General features: G+C 48.9%; 1 protein-coding gene across 2 annotated transcripts in view; it reads left to right on the top strand.

Annotated features, from left to right (window-relative positions):
- Positions 1-1,779: 1,779 nt before the first annotated feature.
- The window catches only part of LOC129337046 (M-phase inducer phosphatase 2-like), a 34,337-nt gene continuing 13,578 nt past the window's right edge, over positions 1,780-22,538 (top strand). For both annotated transcript variants that reach the window (XM_054990508.1, XM_054990509.1), the window contains exons 1-7: positions 1,780-2,149; positions 6,244-6,371; positions 10,463-10,514; positions 19,064-19,105; positions 20,002-20,038; positions 21,803-21,913; positions 22,037-22,138. In XM_054990508.1, the coding sequence (XP_054846483.1) occupies positions 1,977-2,149; positions 6,244-6,371; positions 10,463-10,514; positions 19,064-19,105; positions 20,002-20,038; positions 21,803-21,913; positions 22,037-22,138 (645 nt within the window). In that variant the 5' untranslated portion in view covers positions 1,780-1,976. The remainder of the gene's footprint in view (positions 2,150-6,243; positions 6,372-10,462; positions 10,515-19,063; positions 19,106-20,001; positions 20,039-21,802; positions 21,914-22,036; positions 22,139-22,538) is intronic.

Genomic DNA, 22,538 nt, shown 5'->3' on the forward strand with positions numbered 1-22,538 from the left:
CCACTCCTGATCCCAAATCAGTGAATGGGGGGTGGGGGGAGCGCATTGCTACCTGCTCTGCTCCTGATCCCAGCTGGGAAAGGTGGGAGGGGGGGCAGGCATTGCAGCCCGCTCAGCACCAGATCCCAGCCTGGGCTTCCCTCCACAGCAGCTCCCTCTGGTGGTGCACCAGGGTAGGAAGTGAGTTGTCTGGAACACGCTTAGCCTTTTATATCATAGGATGATCTTTTTAGTATGAAGCTGCTTTAGGCCCCTTTGGGGAGAAAAGTGGTCTACAAATGTTCAGATAAATGTCCCCAAACATCACGCACCCTCTATGCATTTCATAGACTCCTAGAGCGGGAAGGGACCTTACAGACCAGCTAGTCCAACCCCCTGTCCAATGCAGGAACAGCCTCAAGCATCCCGGGCAAGTAGAACAGCAGGAGTTGAGTCCAGTGGCACCTTAAGAGACCCACAAGATCTCCAGGGTATAAGCTTTTGAGAGTCAGGGCTCCCTTTGTCCCTTTCGTACTTGTATCTGATAAAGGGGGCATTGACTCTCAAAAGCTCATAGTCCCAAGGGGTCATTGGATTCAAATCTTGTTGCTCTACTGCAAACCAACACAGCTACCTAAGCAAGCGTAAGACACCCCCTGGTTGTTTTGGGATGGCTTACCTGGCCGGGGGGAAAGAACTAGCTTTCCATTAGAGTCATAGAAAAGAGCAAGAGTCCTGTGCCACCTATCAGATGAACAAATTTGTGGTAGGGGAGGGGCTTTCGTGAGTCACAGCTCACCTCTTCAGATACTGTGACTCATGAAGGCTCCTACCCTACCACAAATTCTGTCAGTCAGATAGGTGCTACTGGGCTCTTGGTATCTGAAGAAGTGAGCTGTGACTCATGAAAGCTCCTACCCTACCACAAATGTTGTTAGTCTTATAGGTGCTACTGGACTCTTGCTCTTTTGATGCTACAGACAGACAAACAGGGCTACCCATCTTGATCCAGCTCCATTGGAGTAAACACTGTATTAATAACACAGAAAATGGGTCACAAGATAAAAGGCAACTAGGGTTGCCAGCTCCAAGTTGGGAAATTCCTGGAGATCTGGGGTGTGACACAGGGAGAAAACGGGGTATGGGGAGGGAAAGGACCTTGGCGTGGCATAATTCCATAGTGTCCACCCCCCAAAGTAGCCATTTTCTCCAGGGGAACTGATCTCTGTGGCCTGGAGACCAGTTGTAATTCCGGGAGATCTCCAGCCACTACCTGGAGGCTGGCAACCCTAAAGACAACGCAGCAGAAGCGGGTGATACAGGAATCATTGCAGCGGGTTACAATTCTACTGTGTTGCACAGGTCTCAAATCCAGATTTGGGGGGGGGGGGCGTTTTTGGGTTAACGAACGGCCAGTGGGACAACTGGAAGCCAGGAAAGCGCCTTCAGCGCACGAGAGGGACGAATGCAGCCCAAGCACTCTGCATCACGCTGGGGAACGGGGCGGGTCCCCCGCAAGCCTTTGCACGCGAGGAGGCGCCCCTGCCGCCTTGCCGCGGAGCATGCATTCTCCTCCCCCGCCCCCCCCCCCCCGGGTTTCCTGCCAATTTCAGCTGCGCAGCCATTGGCTGGCCCGGCGCCTCTTGGCGCTGTTATTTTTCGAATATAAATGCCGGGCGGCGGGAGGAGGGGAAAGGAGGCCGCGTCGTGCGGGGCGGAGCTGGGCCGGGCTGCCTTTTCCCACCGCGCGCCGCCTCTTTGCAGCAGCCGCAGCGCGGGAGAGCGAGCAGGGACGAGCCGGAGCCAGGCGGGGGGGACTGTGCCAGCCTGCAGCGGGGGAGGCGAGCCCCCTTCTCGGAGCAGCGCTTCGCCCGCCCGGCCCTCTTGCTGCCCTGCTGCCGGTGCTGGTCCCCTTCCACCAGGCTGCGAGGGAGCGGCTCCCCCGGTGCACTACCGGCCAGGCTTTCCAAGTCGCGCCCTGCTTCCAGCTGCTGCACATGGAGCTCGCGGGGCTTCCCGCCGACCCCTCCAAGCCGGGCGCCGAAGCCCCCCGCGCGAGGAAGCCGCCCCCTGCGGCCGGCGTGCGGCAGCTGCTCCCCGCCGACGAGAGGCTGATGTCGCCCGTGGCCGATTTGGCCCTGAATATGAACCAGCTGGCCGGGCTGGGGAGGTGAGTGGTGGGGGGGGGGCTGGCGGGGGTCGGGTCGGGCGTGCAAAATGACCGGAGGGGAGCGGGGGGGGGGGGTCCGCTCGGGGACCGAGGGGCTGCATGCAAGCAGGGCTGGGCCCCTCCGGTCTTCCACCTGCAAATGCGCCCTCTTCGCTGGAGCATTTTTTTGCATTTCGGCTTTGCACAGAAGCGACTGGAGGGGGGGGAGGGGGGCTCGCTAAGAGGCCAAGGGGCTGCATGCAAATGGGGCTTGGCCTCTCCGGGCCGTCCCCCGTTTGCAAACGCGCCTTCTTCGCGCCCCCCTTGCAAACGCGCCGCCTTTGCCGGAGCATTTCTTTGCATTTCGGCCATGCACGGAAGCGACTGGAGGGGGAGTCGCTAAGAGGCCGAGGGGCTGCGTGCAAGCTCCCCCCGCATTCCCGCTTGGCGCCCGAGCGCGGTGCCGGGGCGCCACGTCCCCTCCGCCGAGGGCCGCTTTCCCGCGGGCTGCCCGGGCGGCGCTGCCTCGCTTGACCAGGGGAGAGCCGGCCACGTGCGGGGAACGGCCTAGGCCAGCCGGCCCCTCTGCGCCAAGTTTACGCGCTGCTCGGAAGGGCCGGATGGGGCAGGCCGGTCTCCGGGAGGCTCTTCTGCGCTCTCTCTCTGTGCGGGGCCACGCGAACGTGTGAATTCCGGACACGCGTCCTGCTAGGCTGTAGGTCACTGGACCAAAAGCTGGAGGGGAGAAGAGACTCTATTGCCGGGGTCTCTTGATAACTGATTTGAAATCATTACCCCCCCGCCTCCCCCCAGGTCTTCTTTCCCCCCTAATTTTGGAAGGCTGCCAGGAGGCCCGTGTGCTGTTTCTAGATCGGGTCGTGGTGTTGCTGCCGGGGGCTGGGGGTTAAAGTGCCTCCTTTGTACCGCGACCCGGGAGCTAGTGGGACTTGCTTCTGAGTAAACGCGCGCAGGCATCTTGCGCTTCCCAGAGATGGGGAGATAAAAGTGGGGCTGAGTCGACCATGGCTCCTTAAACCTGGAAACTGGAAGAGAGGAGAATGGTTCCCCCTTAAATGCTCAGGTTTCCTCTTGCAAGCGTGCTTCTGCAACCTCTCTGCCCTTCCTCAGGGTTCCAGTTTCATGGGCGGGGGGGGGGGCTTTTCTCCACCCTGCCCCCCTTGCTTGAACCTCTTCCTCTTTCTCAGCTACTCCTGGAGTCTCTCCAGCCAGGCCTGCCCTGGGGCTTGCGCTGTGCATACCCTTCCTTCTCCACTCTCACTTCTGGGCGAGAAGAAGCGAGGGCCTTGGGTGTGCATGGCGTTACTAATGCGCAGTGCAAGGAGCACATCTGCATTTATGGCACGTGGTGGCGTCCCTGGGCCTTTTCTTTTCCCACACAGAGTTGAGCTCTGTAAAGGAAATGGCCGCTGGTTGTGAAAAAGGGCCAGGGGGATCTTCCCCACTGCCTGGACTCAAAAGCGGCTGGGGGGGGGCTATTGTTAGGGGCTGCCTGTCAAAGACACTGTGTGAGTGTATGGTGGTAGTCCACATTGGCTTGAGGAGGCCTTTCAGGCTGGATCGTGCCCCAGTGTGCAGTGTTTTGCTGTCCCCTTGGTTTCATTGAGAGAGTTCAGCGTGCTTTGGAATCTTGCCGCTTGAATTCAGCTGGGTGCAAAAGGACCTAATGCGATCTGTGTGTGTGTGTGTGTGTGTGTGTGTGTGTGTGTGTGTGTGTGTAGGAGGGGGGGTGTCAGTTCCCTGCTTTTGTTCCTTTAAGGCCTCTGTTTCTTCTGTCCCAGTTACTTTCCACCCCCAATTAGAAGGAATACTGTGGTGGTCTGGCTGCATTCCCCCCTCCCCTTAAAGCCAGGAGATGCACTTAGCATAACTGACAGTTGCTTTCAAGACTGCCCATCTTGTCCAGCAAAAGAAACAAGGTGGCACTGGGTTCCCTTGACTCTGCCCACAGGCAGGTCAGGCCAGTAATCCAGACGTAGGTCTGAGTGTGAAATTCTGGGCCCCGATCCATGCTCCGTTCTTTTATTTCTGACCTTTGCTCAGAGAGGATATGGCTAAACAGATGGTGAACCGCACGCATTACTCGGAAGGAAAGAACACTTTGGGTGGAGGAGATGGGTGTGTGGAAACAGTATATCTCGGGTTGGCAATTAAGCTTTGGGGCTGCCACTCTTATCAAGTTCCCAGACAAGGGGAAGTCAGTGCTGTGAGCTGCATACCTCCACACTGGAATCTCAAGAGTTGCGATATGGATTAGGGGCTTGGCCCGGTTGATGTAAAGCAGGGGGGTGATACTTGGTGAGCGTCTCCAACTTGGGTGGAAGTTCTGCAGAATGATAAACTGGGAACTGAGTCACATATCTTTAAGACGAGTGTTGCAGAACGGCAAATACAGATTTCAGGTGTTGGTGAACTATTCCTTGGCCTGCATGTTAAAAAGAAAAAAAGGGGGGGGGGAAGACAGCTTGAATAGCAGCCTCACCAGCTATATCTTGCAGCCTGAAGATAGCTCTAGTCTGCACAAGCTTCTGCTACAGAAAATTTGTTAATCTTTAAGGTGCTCTGAGAGTCTCTGTTGTTACTATGATAACTTTTTAATGTCGTTTATAGTCCACCTTTACTGAGACTCAAAGCGGATTACACAGTATGAGATTAATCCAGTCAGTATTTCCATAAACAGTGCTGTAAGGTAAATAAATGCAAGTTTACAAAGACTTAGCTTTAGCAGCAGAGAAGTTAGCCGTGTTAGTCTGTGGTAGCAAAATCAAAAAGAGTCCAGTAGCACCTTTAAGACTAACCAATTTTATTTTAGCATAAGCTTTCGAGAATCAAGTTCTCTTCGTCAGATGCCTGATACAGAGGCATCTGTATCAGGCATCTGACGAAGAGAACTTGATTCTCGAAAGCTTATGCTAAAATAAAATTGGTTAGTCTTAAAGGTGCTACTGGACTCTTTTTGATTTAGCTTTAGCAGGAATCCAGTACAGAGTTGAAGAAATGCTGAAACACTATAAGCAATCCTAGGACTGATATTAGACAACCTAGAACTACCCAATAGGATCTTACTTGGGAGCACATACTTAAAGCAACAGATAATATGTAAGGCAACGTAGTGGTGAAGTCTACGGTCCCTAACTCATTAGTGAAGCATCTGAGACCCCCTTCCTACAACACACCCCTCCTAACTGAGTCAAAAGCCTTTTTGAATAATTCGGTTTTGCATAGTTTACAGAAAGCCAGGAGAGTTGAGGCTCTCTGGACATTATATGGCTTCCCCCTCTGGAATTAGTCTAAACTAGATGGGGCTCCCACATTTTACTTTTATTTCACTTATCCCTCACCTTTTCCCCAGTTGGGGCCCCAAGCATTTACTATGTTTTTCACTCCTCGTCAGTCTCTTGAAGCCGAGAAGGGTGTCACTTGTTAGTTATTGGTAGCTCTGCTGTCCTGGGTTTGTAATCGGGGCCCTTTGACCATTTCATCTGCAGGAGAATCGCGTGTGCCACATCTGGCCCTGGGGTCCTGTTACATATTTATTTGTCATTTATAGTCCACTTATTAAGAATCAAGGCAGGTTATACAGCTAGGGTGTTCAGTAAGCAGTGCACTACGGAATGCGAATTTGCCGGCGTTTGAAAACTCACAGAAATTCAACACAGAGCTGAAATGGGGCTGAAAGCATAAGCAGTATTTATAGTCCATTTTTCTCACCGAGACTCAGGCAGATTAAACAATGTAAATCAACACAGTCAGGGGCTGGAGCATTCAGTAGGTAATACAGAAGGGTACAGATTACAGAAATCCAATACAGAGCAGATACAGTGCTGAAAAAAACCTGAGCAATTCGACACGACAAATTAAACAACATGGTAGCTGCTCAGTAGGAATATTATAGCAACAAACAGTATGCAGTTGTATAGTCTACAGCTCCTATCCCTTTACCAGTGCGTCTCTTGGAATGATTTCCTTACAGTACGTCCCTCTTTTCTGTGTAAAAAACAAAAGGCTCTAATTCCATAACTGTAGAGCATTATAATTTCACCCTCCCTGGATTCTGAGGCTGTTCCTCTGAATCTCTTGATTTCTTTTTCTTTCAGTGATTGTGACACTCCAAAGAGGAAAAAGAAGCTGTGCACGGCGTTCAAGAAGGAGTGGTCTTCGCAGGATTCGGTCTCGTCAGAGTCTTCGCAGGATTCGGTCTCGTCGGAGTCTTCGCAGGATTCGGGTCAGTAGCGGCTTGGCCACCCGCTCTTCTCCCTCTCACCTTGTGAGCTGGAAGTGGGGAAAGATCAGCCTGTCCTTTCTCTGAAGTTTGAGGGGGGGTGGTTTGGGAGCGCAGCACCTCTTGAATTGCCCTTCCCCAGCCCCACAGCAGCTCAGACAACAGGAGCAGATTATTCTGGCTGGCCTGGAGGGGCGAGGGTGCCAACAGCGTGTGCCCCCCTGTGCCAGCCTATGCAGTCTAACTCCTGTGGCCCTCCTTGAGGCACCCTAGAACTCATGAGTGATGGCTCTGGGATGTCTAGTAGTTTGGCAAAGCTGCTGTTCTCAGGGCATAAGCATAGCAGGGCACTCTGTTCCCATTTGCAGGGCTTAAGCTTTGTCAGAGATCCAGAGGAGTTAGCCCTGTCCTTCTGTAGTAGCAAAATAGTAAAAGAGTCCAGTAGCACCTTTAAGACTAACCAACTTTACTGTAGCATAAGCTTTCGAGAACCACAGCTCTCTTTGTCAGAGGCAAGACAAAGAGAATGGTGGTTCTCGAAAGCTTAAGCTACAGTAAAGATGGTTAAGCTTTGTCAGAAATGACTTTGCAGTCCGAATGCTTCCATCTGAAGAATCTGAGCCGTTTGGAAACTGCTGGGGCTTTTAAGCTGTAAGATGGTTCAGTTGGTGCTGCAGAGGGATTCTCTGGGTGGCAAATGAGAGAGCATTTGCAGTTTGGGCCATTTTGGTCCTTCTCCCCACCCCATCTGTTGCGGGCTGAGGAGTGGGGTTGGGTGGGAAGGGAGGACACCACAACTACCTCTTCCTTTGCTACATCTTTGGGGCTGTTGTTTCTTCCCACTGGCCTCCTTAGATGCCTCCTCGCTGGTCTCCCTCGCTGCTGGCAGTGCCTGACTTTCTCTCCTCTATGGTGCCCCCATTCTCCCTCCCAATGCACTTTAGGATGCTTCAGTAATAACTGCGCTTATATACCGCTCTTCTAGACAGATTAGTGCCTCACCCAGAGTGGTGAACAAGTTAGTATAATTATTATCCCCGTGATACAGCTGGGGCTGAGAGGAGTGGCTGACCCAAGGCCACCCACTGAGCTCATGGCAGTAGTGGGATTCGAACCAGTAGAGTGCTGAGTCGCAGCTGAACAACTTAACCACTGTGCTGCCTGGCAGCTGTATATTGCAAAGCCTTGATGTATCTTTGCAAGTAAGCTGTGATGCTTTGCAAGTTGTATGCTGTTGGCATATCAGTGCTGTGCTGGCCTGGGCACTGAAGAGATGCTGGGCACATGCGTCCCACGGGGAGTTGCCCCGTTTTCCCTTTGCATGCTGTTGGCATATCAGTGCTGTGCTGGCCTGGGCACTGAAGAGATGCTGGGCACATGCGTCCCACGGGGAGTTGCCCCGTTTTCCCTTTGCATGCTGTTGGCATATCAGTGCTGTGCTGGCCTGGGCACTGAAGAGATGCTGGGCACATGCGTCCCACGGGGAGTTGCCCCGTTTTCCCTTTGCATGCTGTTGGCATATCAGTGCTGTGCTGGCCTGGGCACTGAAGAGATGCTGGGCACATGCGTCCCATGGGGAGTTGCCCCGTTTTCCCTTTGCATTAAGCCTGAGACATGACCCGCTTTAGCCCGCCCCCAGCTGAAAGGATGCTAAGGTACGGGTGATGGGTCTTGCACATAACCACCCAGGAGTTCGTGTTACCTCTGCCCACCCCCTGGGTAGGAAGTGCATCATGGCAGGAACTTCAGGAGTATTCCCTAGGCGGCAACCTGACTTCAGTGCCAGCAGGAGAGACTAGGTATTGTGGCTTTCTAAGAACAACTCTCTTGCAAGGTGGGACAGTTTGGCTTTTCAGCTGCTAAGTAACTCAGCTCTGGAGATTCTGCTTTGCCTGGGCCAGGGGTCAAGCCAGTGTTGAGCCGTGAGATTCGGGGCCCAGGATTCCCAACAGCTTTAGGCACGGAGCTGCTGAATAATCTTCCAAGTACCCCACTGTCCCGGAGACGCTTTTGAAATGAAATCAAAAGAGTTTTCGGCTAAACATTAGGAAGAACTTCCTGACAGTCAGAGCGGTCCCTCAGTGGAACAGGCTTCCACGGGAGGTGGTGGGCTCTCCTTCTTTGGAGGCTTTTAAGCAGAGGCTTGATGGCCATGTGACAGCAATGCTGATTGTGTGAACCTGAGCAGATCGTGAGAGGGAGGGCAGGAAGGGTTACATCAGTGCTCAGTTCTTGTGGCCCCTTCTTACATGCACAAGTTAATGCCTATTGGGTCAAGATGCAACTTTCCCCAAGCCAGTTTGCCTGGGGATCCTGACAGTGTTTTGCCATCTTCTGGGCATGAAGCAGGAGTCACTGGGGGCGTGTCGGAGGGAGTGAGTTGTGAATTTCCTGCATTGTGCAGGGGGTTGGACTAGATGGCCCTAGATGTCCCAACCCTATGATACTATGGTTCTATGACTGTAAGAGCATCAAAGGGATGAGGTCTGCCTGTGACTTGCTTGTCCTGCACAACTGCAAGTTACTTTCTTGCTCCCAAGAGAGAGGGATACTTTCTCTTAATCGTTCAAACCACCCCCTCGTTAGTTCCCCACCTTCTGCTGTATTTTGCTTGATAAGATTTCAGAGCAGTTGCTGGGCCTTTGAACTCTTAGCATAAACTGCTGGTGATGGAAGCGGCCCTTTTGGGCGCCGTGCCCTGAAGGCTTGGCCAGGCTGGAAGCCTCCCAAGATCAAGTTGTCAAATGTGGGTGTGTTGAGAGCAGCAAAGGATTTTGGAGGTTACGCCAAATGTTTTTGCACCGACCGCTTTCCTGCACCTCTTGTTCAGGGGCTGGAAGGGCCGGTGTCTCTGAGCTACAGGTGTGGATATAGAGGGAGGTTTTCACTCCCTCGTTCTTCTCCCAGGTGTGTTTTCAGAGTGGCCACTGTGGCCAGCCAAGGGAGAGGTGGCGAAGCTTATGGGAAGGCTGGACTCTTGAGGGCTGTGTACCTGTAGGTTAAAAGAAGTGTGCTATAGAAGGAAATCACTTGCCATAGTCCCTTCCCTCTATTCATGCTCTGTGCTCGGAGGCATAGATAGTAGCACCAGTCTTTCAAGAGAGCAAATGTGGTGTAGTCATTAGAATAGGAATGGGGAGGCATGGGTTCGAATCCCCACTCTGCCATGGAAGCTTGGGCCAGCCACACAGTATCTACCCAACCTACCTTACAGGGTTGTTGTGAGCATAGAGTGAAGAAGAGTATGATTTAAGCCACATTGGGGAGGAAAGCAGGGTACAAGTGACATAAATAATAAAATTAGCACTGCCAGGTGCTGACATGTTTACAGCACGCCCTACCCATCGTGGTTGGCTCCAGCCCCTCTATTATTTCCTGCTGCGGTCAGGCAGGCAAGGCAGAGAGAAATTGGATCCCAGGGGACACGTGGCACGAGAGTATTTCAGTCCCCCATTCTGCAACCAAACCATACCCATTCCTCAAAGCTACATATAACTGGTATCAGTCGTAGATCCAGGGGAGTTAGCCGTGTTAGTCTGTAGTTGAAAATAGCAAAGAGTCCAGTAGCATCTTTTAAGACTAACCAACTTTATTGTTACACAAGCTTTCGAGAACCACAGCTCTCTTCATCAGATGCATACCCTCCATGCATCTGATGAAGAGAGCTGTGGTTCTCGAAAGCTTGTGCTACAATAAAGTTAGTTAGTCTTAAAAGATGCTACTGGACTCTTTACTATTTTGGTGTTAGTCATGTTAGTATGTGGGGACATCGGCCCTTCTTCCTGAGGAACAGCGTGCTCCATGCTTCCTGCTTTGGACCCTCAATGCAGCAGACGTAACCAACTTAAGCAGTTGACCTGAACCCAAATCATTGGTGTAGGAAGAATATGTAGTTGAGTGCATATCCATGCTTCCAGTTCTGCAGCAAGGGCTGTCTGGCTGGAACGAGGGATAGACCCTTCCTTCCCTGTAAGTCCATAAAGTCCAAATGCTTTTGTCCAGCAGATTCTTTACTTCTCAGGAGTATAGTGTTTTGTGTTGTCACTTTCTGTCTTTTTTCTTGACTGATATTTCTCTTGTGTATCTTGAAACAGGTGTTGCCCCAGATTCCCCCATCGTGACAGATGTGGAGATCTTTGAAGACGTGTAAGTTGGAACTTTTCTTGATTGCCGAGTCTGAGTTTGACTGAAGCCCCTGTCAGGAGTAGACCTACTCTACAAATTTTGGACCTGCTTTGGGATTTGGTCGCAGTTGAGGAATCTGTGAACTTTATTTGTAACAAAGATGCTACAGATCTTTGTTGGAAAATTCCTTGACATCTGGTGCTGGGCTCTCATCACCCTATGATCACCCTATCTTACGTGTCAAGAGTAATGCCGATTGCCGCTTTGGGCCAAGAAAGAATTTCCTCCAAATCACACTGGCCAGGGATCCTGGAGGTTTTTGCCTTCCTCTGGGCAGAGCCAGATAAGAGGGGTCCTCCGAGTGTAGAACACTCCAAAACAAATTTCATTATTCTCACTTTTTCCCCATCCATTCCAAGTGGGTTTTGGAATTGCCTGCTGATAATTTCTTGTTTCATTCTCTTTGTAATTAACTGCACAAGCATATCTCTCGGTAAATTCCTCTGGGCTGCATACGTTAATTCTATACGCCACATCAATATTGCTTGCAATTTCTTCCAATGGTTTATTCAAAAATCCTGCTAATATTTCCAAAATTTGCTCTTGGGCGGATTTCCCATCTTCCTCCGGGACGCCACGAAATCTCAGTTGTTTATCCATATTTTTGCACTCCATTACTGCCATTTCATTCAGTCCTGTGGTCTCCGCTTTAAAGACGCTTTAAAAGACGTAGCGAACTTAGCATAGAGCCCTAGTCTTCATTTACTGGGATAGAAATGTAAAGCTGGAAGGGACACCGAGGGTCATCTAGCCCAACCTCCTGCACAATGCAGGAAATGCACAGCTACTTCAAAACAAATTACAAACCTCGAAGGTTATATATTAAATATATTTTGTAAATTTTTATATTTTTGATTCTTACTAAAGTGCAAGTGCTCAAATGTAATAAATATTCTACAATAAATATACAGCTAATAAACCTTCATAAATATTCATCAAACGTCCAATCCTTCCAGTCCACTTGAATTCCAAATGCCAGAGTTGTAAACTGTATATTCTTAGTTCTTGTTCTATTTCAAAGCTCATTTCCTGGAAGATGAAAGAGCCGACGGACCGTTGCCGTCTTCCAGGAAATGAGTGTGGTGGTGTTGGAGTGGTTTGTATGTTGATTTGAGCCTTTGAAAAAGACATTATCTTAACGGGAAAGCAGGCTGGCAACACCCATCAGGCTCTAACAGCCCATTTTTGGATAGTCTTAGCTTTAACCACTGGACAATGTTGTTGTGTGAAGATATTCCGTACGGATATGAACAGTTCTGAAACTTCAAACAAATATCAACAGCTTTGAAACAGAACAAAGAACAAGATCATACAGGTCTTCATAGCCCAATCTTGGGAGATTTTTTCAGCTGTAACTACTAGGCAATTTTGTCATCTGAGGATTCTCCACACAGATATTTTATAGTTTTTAAGCTCCACACAGATATTAACAGCTTTGAAATAGAACAAAAACTAAGAATATATAGTTTACAACTCTGGCATTTGGCATTCAAAATTGACTGGAAGGATTGGACGCTTGGTGAATATTTATGATTATTTATGAAGGTTTATTAGCTGTATATTTATTGTAGTATATTTGTTGTAGAGTATCACATTTGAGCACTTGCACCTTTGTAAGAATCAAAAATATAAAAATTTACAAAATGTATTTAACATATAACCTTTGAGATTTGTAATTTGTTTTGGAGTAGCTGTGCATTTCCTGCATTGTGCAGGAGGTTGGACTAGATGACCCTTGGTATCCCAGCTTTACATTTCTATCCCAGTAAATGAAAATTAGGGCTGTATGCATTGAAGCCGTGCTGTGGATAACCACAGGTTAGAACTTTTCTGGGAGAAACCAGGGCAAGTAGCCAGTTTTTTTAATGTGCGTTAAGAATCTAATCAATATTGCCTGATCCGTTTTGGAATACTTCGCTATGTATGCAAGATATTCTTCATAGAGTTTTGATAACATGCTAGAGTGGAGAGAGCATCTGAAGCCTGCAGGGACACCTCTGGCCGGTTTATTGCTGAAATTCTTACGGGACTCTTCTTTGCAAAGCTTAGGATGTGTTCTCCAGAGCTCTTAATCCTTTTACTGCTTGCTGCTTAGCCCTGCCTTTGTTCTCTTGTCTAATGTTCTTAGAGTCTCAGGTTTTGGTCACTTTGAAGTGCAGGCATTCCATGGAGGTGTGCTTCCAAAGTGACTGCTCTATCACTTAATAAGCTGTCCTTTCTGTACACTTGTTGCATTTCCCTCTCCTTTCCCAGTCTGTATAAACAGCGTCATTCGAGGATGGACTGGAATGCCGTGTGCTTGGCAGAGAGCATCAGCAGTAGAATTTGGGAGCTGCTGCCTGCGTTGCTAATAATAATGGTACACACTGAACATATGTACAGTGCTTTCCTGTTCGCTATCTTGTCGTAATTCTTACAACCTTGCAAGGTAGCCCAGAGGGGCACGGCTTCTGGTTTTGTAACGCGCTCACTGTTATGTGTCACTGTCTTCAAACTCTGGAAGTGTTTGTCTCTCTGAAATCTAACTTGCAAACTTGAAGCCCCAACAATTTGGGCCAACACTGTGTGTTATATGGTATAATCTGACTTTGGCATCTAGGTTTGTGAGTGATAGGATCTTTTTGCTTACGGCAGATTTCACAATCTCTTTGCAGCTGTGAGAAAAGGAGGGCTGTTGAACATTAAACTTTGAAAGAGTAAGGATTCACTTAAGGCTTATATATTGCTGTGAACATTTTGCCGAGGCTTGGAAAGCTGGAGCTGTGCGTTCCAGGATCCTATGTTCCCACGGAATGTGTATTTTTCTGCGTTGCTTGTTCGTTACTTGCCGTTCGTAGTCTGTGCACAAGATTGCCACTGGAGCACTCAGCTTGTTAATTTTCTTAAATATGTATATGGGCCAGATGCGAGCTTGTTAAAGTTCAAATAATAGCTCTTGAGCTAGTTTATTAAAGCAATCCTTGAAGCTGGACTTAAAAGAAAAGTAGGTGGCTTTGGTTGGCCCATTACCTTTATAGAACAGATTTGCATAAAGAGGGAGAATTTACAGGCTAGAAATGCAACTAAGCACTGCCTTTTGTTCAGGTTTGAAAGTGGCTTAACCCTGAAGGTGCTACAGAATGCTTTTGGTTATAGGTTTGTCTGTGTTGCATAAGGGTTTTTCAGGCAGAAACAAATGGATGTGTGTGCTGAAATGCGCTTGTTAGGGTGTTGGGACAAGGACTGTGCGCTGAGAGTTGATAAGAACTGAGTTGGCAGGAGGCAGAGAGTGCGATAACCTCAGTGGGAACCCGTGCCATCCTCCAGAGAGATGCTTTGCTGAGTGACGCTTACCGGCTGGTCTGTATCTGTTGCGGGGAGGATTCTCTGGGTATAAAACGTTTTTTCTTTCAAGAGAGGCTCCATCAGTCTCTTACTTCTGCAGGGGAAAATAGACCCTGGTACTTCATTGCTGCACGGCTACGAGGTTAGGCAGATGTGCTTGCTCTGAAACGTGTATGTGTCTTCCTTGATTCTTCACACTAGCAGACACGGCAGGCAAGTGAAGGCAAACATGGTGGGAAACAACGTCTCCCCTTGTCTGCCACTTTAGAACTGGCAGCCCGCAAGTCCCCGAGAGTTGTGCTTGAAACTGCCTTATGGGAAGCGCATTCTCGTCAGATGGCGCACACTTTGTGTTGGTGGCCCTGTGTGTGTTTTTTTAAAGGGGTGTGTTGTTATCCTCAACAATCACCCTGTGAGGTGGGTGGGGCTGAGAGAGCTCCGAGGGAGCTGTGACTGCCCCAAGGTCACCCAGCTGGTTTCAAGTAGAGGAGTGGGGAGTCAAACCCGGCTCTCCAGATTAGAGTCCTGCCGCTCTTAACTAGGACACCAAAGTGACATTCCATTTGACCATGGCTTCTGCTGTTTGCCTGGCATTAGCGCAGATGTTATCCCACGGAAACCGGTGCCACTAAATCTGGCATACTGAAATTGGCCACAGCACTGATGGTGCTTGAATTTTTCATTTTTATTTATTATTTATTTATAGCCTGCCTTTCTCACTGAGACTCAAGGTGGATTACATAGTGTGAGATCAGTACAATCAGTAGCAAGGACAAGGGCAGGCATTTCCATTCAGTGTCAAGGACGTTTCTCCCTCCAAATTTCAGTAGTCTGGTTACGCGACACAACCCTTTGTTTTGCTTGCTACCTGATCGTGCAGGCTTCTAAATCTTCAAGGAGGCACCTTTGAGCTTTTGCAGCTGACTTCTGGTCAATTCCAGATAAATTAAGGATGGTTGGTGGCTCGCTCTGCCTCTATCATGAAATGTAAGCAGAGGGCAGATGCCTTCTTGCTGCTTTGCACCTGGTATGGGCGGGTTTGTTTGCAAGCAGCTGCTTGGCTGGTGAATGTAAAGCCTGGACAGATGGTCACTGGAGAGGGCTGGAGCTCTTTTCTTTTTTGGACGCGAACATCTGTCTGAATTCCTCTGCTCCCCTCTGTTGGCCTCTGAATCACAAAAACGGCTCGGAGAGGCAGACGCTCCTGCGGGATTCCCTGATTGTTAAAACGCAGCATTTTAGATTCTTCTGTCTCCCCCCCCCCTTCCCCAGTTAATGGGGCGTCCTGTCTGTGCCGTTGCTGATTCTTTTCAAGGAGGCTAAATTCATTTTCCTCTGGAGCAAGCCTCTTCTAATTGTGGTGGCTCTCTGGGTTTGATTATCTTGCTGCTTTTATCAAGCTTACTTTCAGTTTTGTTAGAGGGTGGAGTGCAAAGCAGACACACATTGAAACACAGGAAGCAGGCAGCCTTCATAAGAACTTCACACACAGCCACTTTCTAAAGTGCATTCTGGGGGCGAGCAAGAAATGGGTTGCGTGTCCCCCTTTGGCCCTTGTCGTTCATGCAACACCCTTCGATTGTCTTCTTGGGACATCTGCACTGATATCTGAAATAGCTTGTTAGAAAAAACGCCTTTGGTTACGGGGACACAACGGTTCTCTTTATTTATTTAAAATACTTCTGTGCACCTCTTCAGAGCCCTGCTTGCGGCAGCTTACAATTAAAAAGCTGTCGGTTATAAGCAGCGTAAAAATTACCCAGAAAACTGAAGCAGACCTTTTTTAAAAAGCTGAGATAAAACCCCAGATTTAAAAGCCTCAGTAAATGACGTGTTTTGGCCTGGTGCCTAAGAGACAGCAACGTGGGCTCCAGGCAAGCCTCGATGGGGTTCCCTGGAGTAGGGTTGGAGAGGCAGGTCTTAACTGGCGGCCTGGATGGTATAGGAGGAGATGGTTTTTCATACACGCTGGCACACTATTTTCTCTTCTAAAACACAGTTGAGGGCACCTGCTGTTAGTGAGAGGGTATAGATTTGACTGGGCTTTCTGTCCAGTTTCTCTCCAGGTCTTGGTATGTTGGTTCTACTCAGCTCTGACTGAGATCAGGATGGATAAAAATCAATATTTAATTTTTTTTTAAATCAATTTTAAAATTTAAAATGGATTTTTTAAAAATAAAAAGGGTTTTGAGGAAAAATCTCTCTAAAGAGAGTTTTCTATTTAAGATACATTATCACTCAAAGATTATCATCATGAAATAAGGATTAGTTTTTTATTATGTAGCATGAGGCTGTATATTCGTGCAATGTTTAAATTTTTTGGTAAACTAATTCCATTAATTCATTCACAGTGTTATGCTCTTCCAGAGGTTTATACACGGAACCAGCCCCTTACCTCTTAAGTGCTAAGTTTCAAAAAATTCGATGCATAGAAGATTGTTGGGAGTAGAAGCTAGACGTGAGGAGTCTTTATGTAGAAAACCATGATTTAAATCTAGTCTTACTGACTAGTGATTTAAATCAATTTGATTTAAATCAAATCCACCCTGACGGTGATACTGTTTGGGGCTAGCAGGCCTTTTTCTCTTTTTGCCCCCTGCCAATTCCCCAAGGAAGATATGCCTAGTAAGTCTGCAGTGTTCAGCTAGGCTTGAGAGACCGGGTTCGAATCTCCCGCCAGCCACAAAATGCACTCTGTTGCCTTGGGCCAGTCATTTTCTCTTGGCCTAACTGAATTCGTAGAGTCCTTGAGATAAACGGAAGGAGGGGAGAGCTATTGGATGCAGCCACCGACTCCTTGGTGAGAGGGCATCTGAACGGGTGAGCCCCCAAGCCGTGTGACATGACCTTGCCTGGGGTCGGGCAAGGCAGCCCTTCCCAATTTGTTTCTGCAGTTGCAGGTGAGCAGCAAAAACTGTTTGGCTTGGTGAGGTACCTGCTGACCATGGCTGTTGTGGCCTGGCTAGAGATTTTAGCCTCTTGCCCTCTGCATTGGCACGCTGGCATGGATTGATGAGGGGTGGGGCTCCTTCCATGTATTGCAGCTCCTTGGGCGAGGGGAAGGTGTGCGTGCAGGGGCCCCGTATGCACGTGCAGGGCCAGTTCTCAGGTCACGCTACCTAAGCAGCTGCTTGGATCGCCACAGGGTGGAAGAAGGCACGTGCCCTGACGTCACAGATATTCTTGGTTCCTCGACCCGGCTTTGGGGGTAGGCCTGGGAGGTGGTGGGTCCCCGCCTTGCAGGGGGCTCCCAAAGGCCCCATGAGTTGGCATGAGGGCTGCCTCTTTCACAGGGCTGGGGAAGAGGCACCGTGGAGGGTGCTGCTGGCATCTGGGGAGTTCTTTCTGGCACGGCTGAGGAACAAAACCAACTCTGCAGTTGAGCATCAGTTAAATTGCTGCCCTCCTGGTTGTTAAAGGGGGTAGCAATAAGCGGGGGGGGGGGGGTTGGAAGTGTGCGGGCACGAGGCATATGGCATCCCAGCGGGCCTCGCGACTAATCTGCATACAGGTGGGAAGCGGCAAACGGCAACTGTCGCCATGGCAATGCCCTTGTTGGGCCCAGGCCTCTGCTGAAAGGGACTCTTTGATCCTCTTTCTTGGAAATCCCCCCCCCCCTTTGCATCATTCCTTTTTTAAAACTCGCATTCTGCACCAAGGCAGCTTGGATGCTTTCCATAGCCAAGCAAGCCTAGTGCATAAATTCCTCCTTGGGAAAGGACCCGGTGGGACTTCAGCTACGGCTGCAACAGACAAGCTACAGCCCCCTGGGGTATCTCCAAAGGGTCCCCCCTCACCTCCAGCCATGCTGACACTTCCTCTTGGGGGGCTTGCAGTTCACCTCCCCAAAGGCCCCTGTCATGTGTCTGAGCTCTTAGTAAAGCAGCGGGTGTGACTGGTTTGGGGTGGCGAAGGAAGAATTTTATGGTGATAGCATGCGTGCTGTGGGTGCGAAGGACCCCAGGTCTGCCCTCAGCAAGAAAGGTCTCTGCCTCCAGCAGAGGGAATGATACCAGCCTCAAAGGGGTATCGGTCTGGCTTGGTAGAAGGCAGCTGCGTGGGTAGTGTGGTGTAGTGGTTGGACCAAGAGTGTCACGTTAACAGGTTTCCAAGTCAGAAAACGGCAGAGATGAGAAATCCTGGGCAGAAGAGAGAACGGCAGTGTCGTATATTATACCAGCCTTGCTGAGAAGTCCAGGAATTCTTGAGCCACCTGTCCACAAACCCGCCTGTGTAATTATATTGTGATGCATGGAAATTTGGAAAGAACCAAACTGTGTCTGGTCCAGTTTGAAGAATGCCCCTGCGTGTTCCTCTCAAGGCAGTTCTTGCTTCTGGGGCATGGCTGGGCTGATGTCTGATTGCAGTCAGATGTGGCTTGAATAGCGTCCAGACCCACCCCTATAGAATGGGGAGAAGGGCAGCTTGTCTTGAAAAGCTGGAATTGGTGGGGGGAGGGAGTCCTTCAAAGTATGCAAGATCCAGAGGAGTTAGTCATATTAGTCTGTAGTAGCAAAATAGTAAAAAGTCCAGTAGCACCTTTAAAACTAACCGAATTTGTTGTAGCATAAGCTTTTGAGAACCACAGCTCTCTTCGTCAGATGCATCTGACGAAGAGAGCTGTGGCTCTCGAAAGCTTATGCTACAATAAATTCGGTTAGTCTTAGAAGTATGCAAGAAAGCTCAACGTTTTTGAATGCACAGTGGCGTGACGGGGGGGGGGGAGACCATCTCACTAGGCTGATGATGAGAATTTTCTCCTTTGGCCTGTGTGGCTCCTGTTTCATGAAAGGGCAGTAGTTGTTGGAACAAGAATTGTGTGGTTTGTGCCTTAACTGAAACTGGCGAGGCTGGGGGCTTTGCTTCAGACTTCACACTTCGAGTTCTGTAAGAGAAACGTCCCCTTGCTCTCCTTCTCCCTCCCTCCCCATTTGTGTAGGTGATCATTCTATGGGGCATGCTTCTCTGCATTAGGTAGTTCGGCTAGCTTGCTTCAGCCCCTCTGGAGCTGTGTGTGTGTGTTTTTGTGCATAGTACTTGGCTCCCTCCTACCTACGGCACAGCACAACTGGGGTGTGTGTGGGAGGGGGGGCTGGTGTGTGCCTGACTCCCTGGCAGGCCCCCCTCAGTGCTTATAATGTGTTTACAGCTTGGAAACTAACTCTGTGTCTTCTTTTCTCCTGCAGATTCGAGAAGGCAGTATTGGAGTCTGGGAGAGTCCTCAACAGGTACGGGTAGCAAAACGTTAACGGGGTTTTTGGTTCAGGCTTAAACCGATGTTGGGGGCTCCTCTGTCAGTAGCGGATGAAGAGAAGGGAAATCTCATGAGGGTTTTTTGCGACTTTTTGGTCTGGAGAAAGGGCTCCCGTGAATGGCTCTTATCCAGGCTTTGGAAAGGAAAGAGGGATATAGAAGCCTGGCGGCAACTTTGGCTGGGAGAAGAGCAAGATTTCCCATTGCTTGCAGCAACTTGTGCTCAGAGGTGCCTGGGCTTGGGGAGGGTCTCTGACGTGGGCTTGGGGCGGCTTTCCTCGGTCCTGTGGCTCTGCTCCTCTTCCCACGGTTGGGGAACCACTAATCTGGATTCTGCCGGCCTCTCTCCGATCGCTTCCTTGGTAACGAAGCTGACCCAGATACCATCACGCTTTCCCTTCCCTCCTCTGCAGCTGATCTGAGCGTGCCGAGTCTTGTTAAGTTGAACAGATGGATTTACTGTCCCGAGATGCTGTGATGGGGGAGAGTGTCTCTAGTCTGGCGTTTGAAGCTTGTAGGAAAGGCTCCATCGTGGTGGCTGGGAGGCGTTGGACTAGCTAGACTGAAAGGGCCAGGTCATGTGTTCAGCCTTCTCCTTGACTGTACCACTCTCCTGAAAAAAGACCATGGGTGGGGACTGTACCGTTTTCCTGAAAAAGGATGGGGGAGTGTATCTGCTTTGAAGCTTCCTTCATGGGTGATCTTCTATGTAGAAAAACATGATTCAGGAAGAAATGTTAAGTGCCAGAAGCTTTTTTTAAAGGGGTGGGTTTTTAACCTAGGGTGGTTCAGAAGGAAAAAGGTTTTACCCTCGTAAGTTTCTCTGCATCACACGCAAAATCCCTGAATTTTTTTGTCGTCTTCTTTGCAGTGACTCCTTCCCCATAAGAAGAATCAACTCCTTGCCGGTAAGTGCCAGCTGGTTTCTTACATCGGCTGTATGGTGGTGCAACTGGTTGGTGCAAGGATGCCAGTCTAGAGGTCCCCTAGGGGTTGGTATGGTCGCTCCTGCAGAAGAAGGGGGATGCCCATGAAACACCACTAAAGAGAGTTTGGTGTAGTGGTTAAGAGCGGCAGGACTCTAATCTGGAGAGGCAGTTTGATTTCCTTACTCCTCCGCTTGAAGCCAGCTGGGTCACCTTGGATCAGTCACAGCTCTCTCAGAGCTTTCTCAGCCCCACCCACCTCACAGGGTGATTGTTGTGGGGATAATAATAACATACTTTGTAAACCACTTTGTGGGTAAGTCGTCCTGAAGGGCAGTATATAAATTGAATGTTATATTTTCCAGTGCTGGTTCTAGCCTTGTCTTTTGACTGTCCAGTTTGTCTACCTGTATAAATGTGTAGGGGGATTCCCTAAAAACCCCAATTTGAGTTTCCCCAAATTTTAATGATTGCACCTGTGAGGGTGCATCAAGGCAATGTAAGGGGCAAAGTCAAGAATAATTTTATTGGTGCAAGTACCCAAATGAACTGATGCGCTTCAGTGGGCTCTGACAATGCGTGCCTCTCAGAGCATTTCCACTCTCTCTCGTAATTCTGCTTACTAACAAATTACAAGACCACTGTTTTGACTGAAGGAATGCAGAAGAGTTGTTTTTGCAAGCAATGAGGCAATCAAATATAGAAAAGTCACTGCGACCGGCCACGTGTTACTTTTGACATTCTTTCTGCAACAGTATGTTATCTTTTGCATATGATGTGGGACACATTGTGGAGACACACAGGGGAGTACAGGCACCTCAAAGTCTAAATATCTGGTTGGTCTGGAGGCCATCTCCCTGGTAGCATTAGCTAACATGCAAAATCTGTAAGGCCACTAAGATCTAGGTAAAGTATAGGACACAGGGAGGGGGTCAGCTACGTCTCATCCCATCACGCTTTAAGATGAACCAAAGTTTCTAGCTTGAATACTATTATTACAGCCACTCGGTCTGAGATCCCTTTACTCAGTGCAAAAGCTCTTGTCCCCTTTTCAGGTTTTCTAAATATATTACTGAAATATATATATTTCAGGTTTAAATATATTACTGTTGTATAATGGAGAAATTATATAATTAAAATATAATGAACATAAGATAGCTAGAAGGAAGTAAAGAGTAACATATAGAGTATAGGTTAAATTGATTGACTTACGTTGAATGTATATTATGTTTATAGAAGTACTTAAAGTCATGCAGAATGTGAGACAAATGGTTTGTCCCATATTGATGAGACTAGAATGTGTAAGATAGAGTATAGAATACAAAAAATAGATAAATGATGATTATTATTAAAGGTTATATGCCAGGAATGTAATGTCTAGTTGATAAGTTAAGTGGGAAAGGGAACAGAGATAGCACGGTGTTACAATAGATAAGCTTAGAAGAGAGTGAAAGTATATGTTTATTAGAATAAAATAAGTATGAAATGAGTAGGGGGAGAATGGATAAGGGGTTGGAAAACTGTTGGAAGTCAACAAAAGGGGGGGGAAAGGGAGGGGGTTAGAACTGGAATATTTAAAGGAAATGGATTGTAATGAGCATAATACTGATCGATTTCTAATCCAATAAAAATTTTTCAAAAAAAAAATATATATTACTGTTTGCCCAAGTCTGTTGGCATCTGAAGAAGAGAGGGCAGTGCCTTTGCTGGTCTGAACAACACCTTCTTTTGTGGCCTGACTTTCAGGAGAGGCGCCTGGGCGCCAGCCCGCTTCTGCGGAACATCTCGAATTCCAAGGAGTTCAACGGCTCCCCCGAGGACTGCCGGGCCTTGAGGCTCAAAGGCAACACAGAAAACGTAAGTGGGGAGTTCATCTGCCTGCCTGAGATTCCCAGTTGTCCTCCCATTGGGGGGGACCCCTGCAGATGTTCCTTTGTGCACCCTTGTAAAGTTGTGCGCTTCTTCTTGCTGTTTCAACAGGAAGGCGTCTTTAAGAAGCCCCTGAGGCCACCAAGCAGGCTGTACTCTGCTGGTGAGAAGGCCCCGTTTGCACAAAGGCCGAGCTCTGCCCCAGACCTCATGGTGAGTACCACGGTGATGGTGGCAGCATGCGTATGCGAATGGAAATAGATGCACAGTGTTGTGTGCAAGCTGAAGATGAGCAGGTGCATTGCAGCAGAGGTTCTAATCAAGGTCGTGGTGTAGTAGTGGCGGAGAGTGTCCTCGAGTCACAACTGACTTACGACGACCCCGGTGGGGTTTTCCTGGCAAGAGACTAACAGAGGTGGTTTGCCATTGCCTGCCTCTGCAACCCTGGTCTTCACTGGAGGTCTCCCATCCGATTACTAACGAAGGCTGGTCCTGCTTAGCTTCTGAGAGCTGGCGAGATCAGGCTCACCTGGGCTATCCAGGTCAGGGTAGAGAGAGCGTTAAGGGCTTGAAATAGACCTGCCCCTTCTCTCTGCAACGTCTGAATTTGATC

This window comes from Eublepharis macularius, chromosome 10, assembly GCF_028583425.1.
Source record: "Eublepharis macularius isolate TG4126 chromosome 10, MPM_Emac_v1.0, whole genome shotgun sequence".
NCBI lineage: Eukaryota > Metazoa > Chordata > Lepidosauria > Squamata > Eublepharidae > Eublepharis > Eublepharis macularius.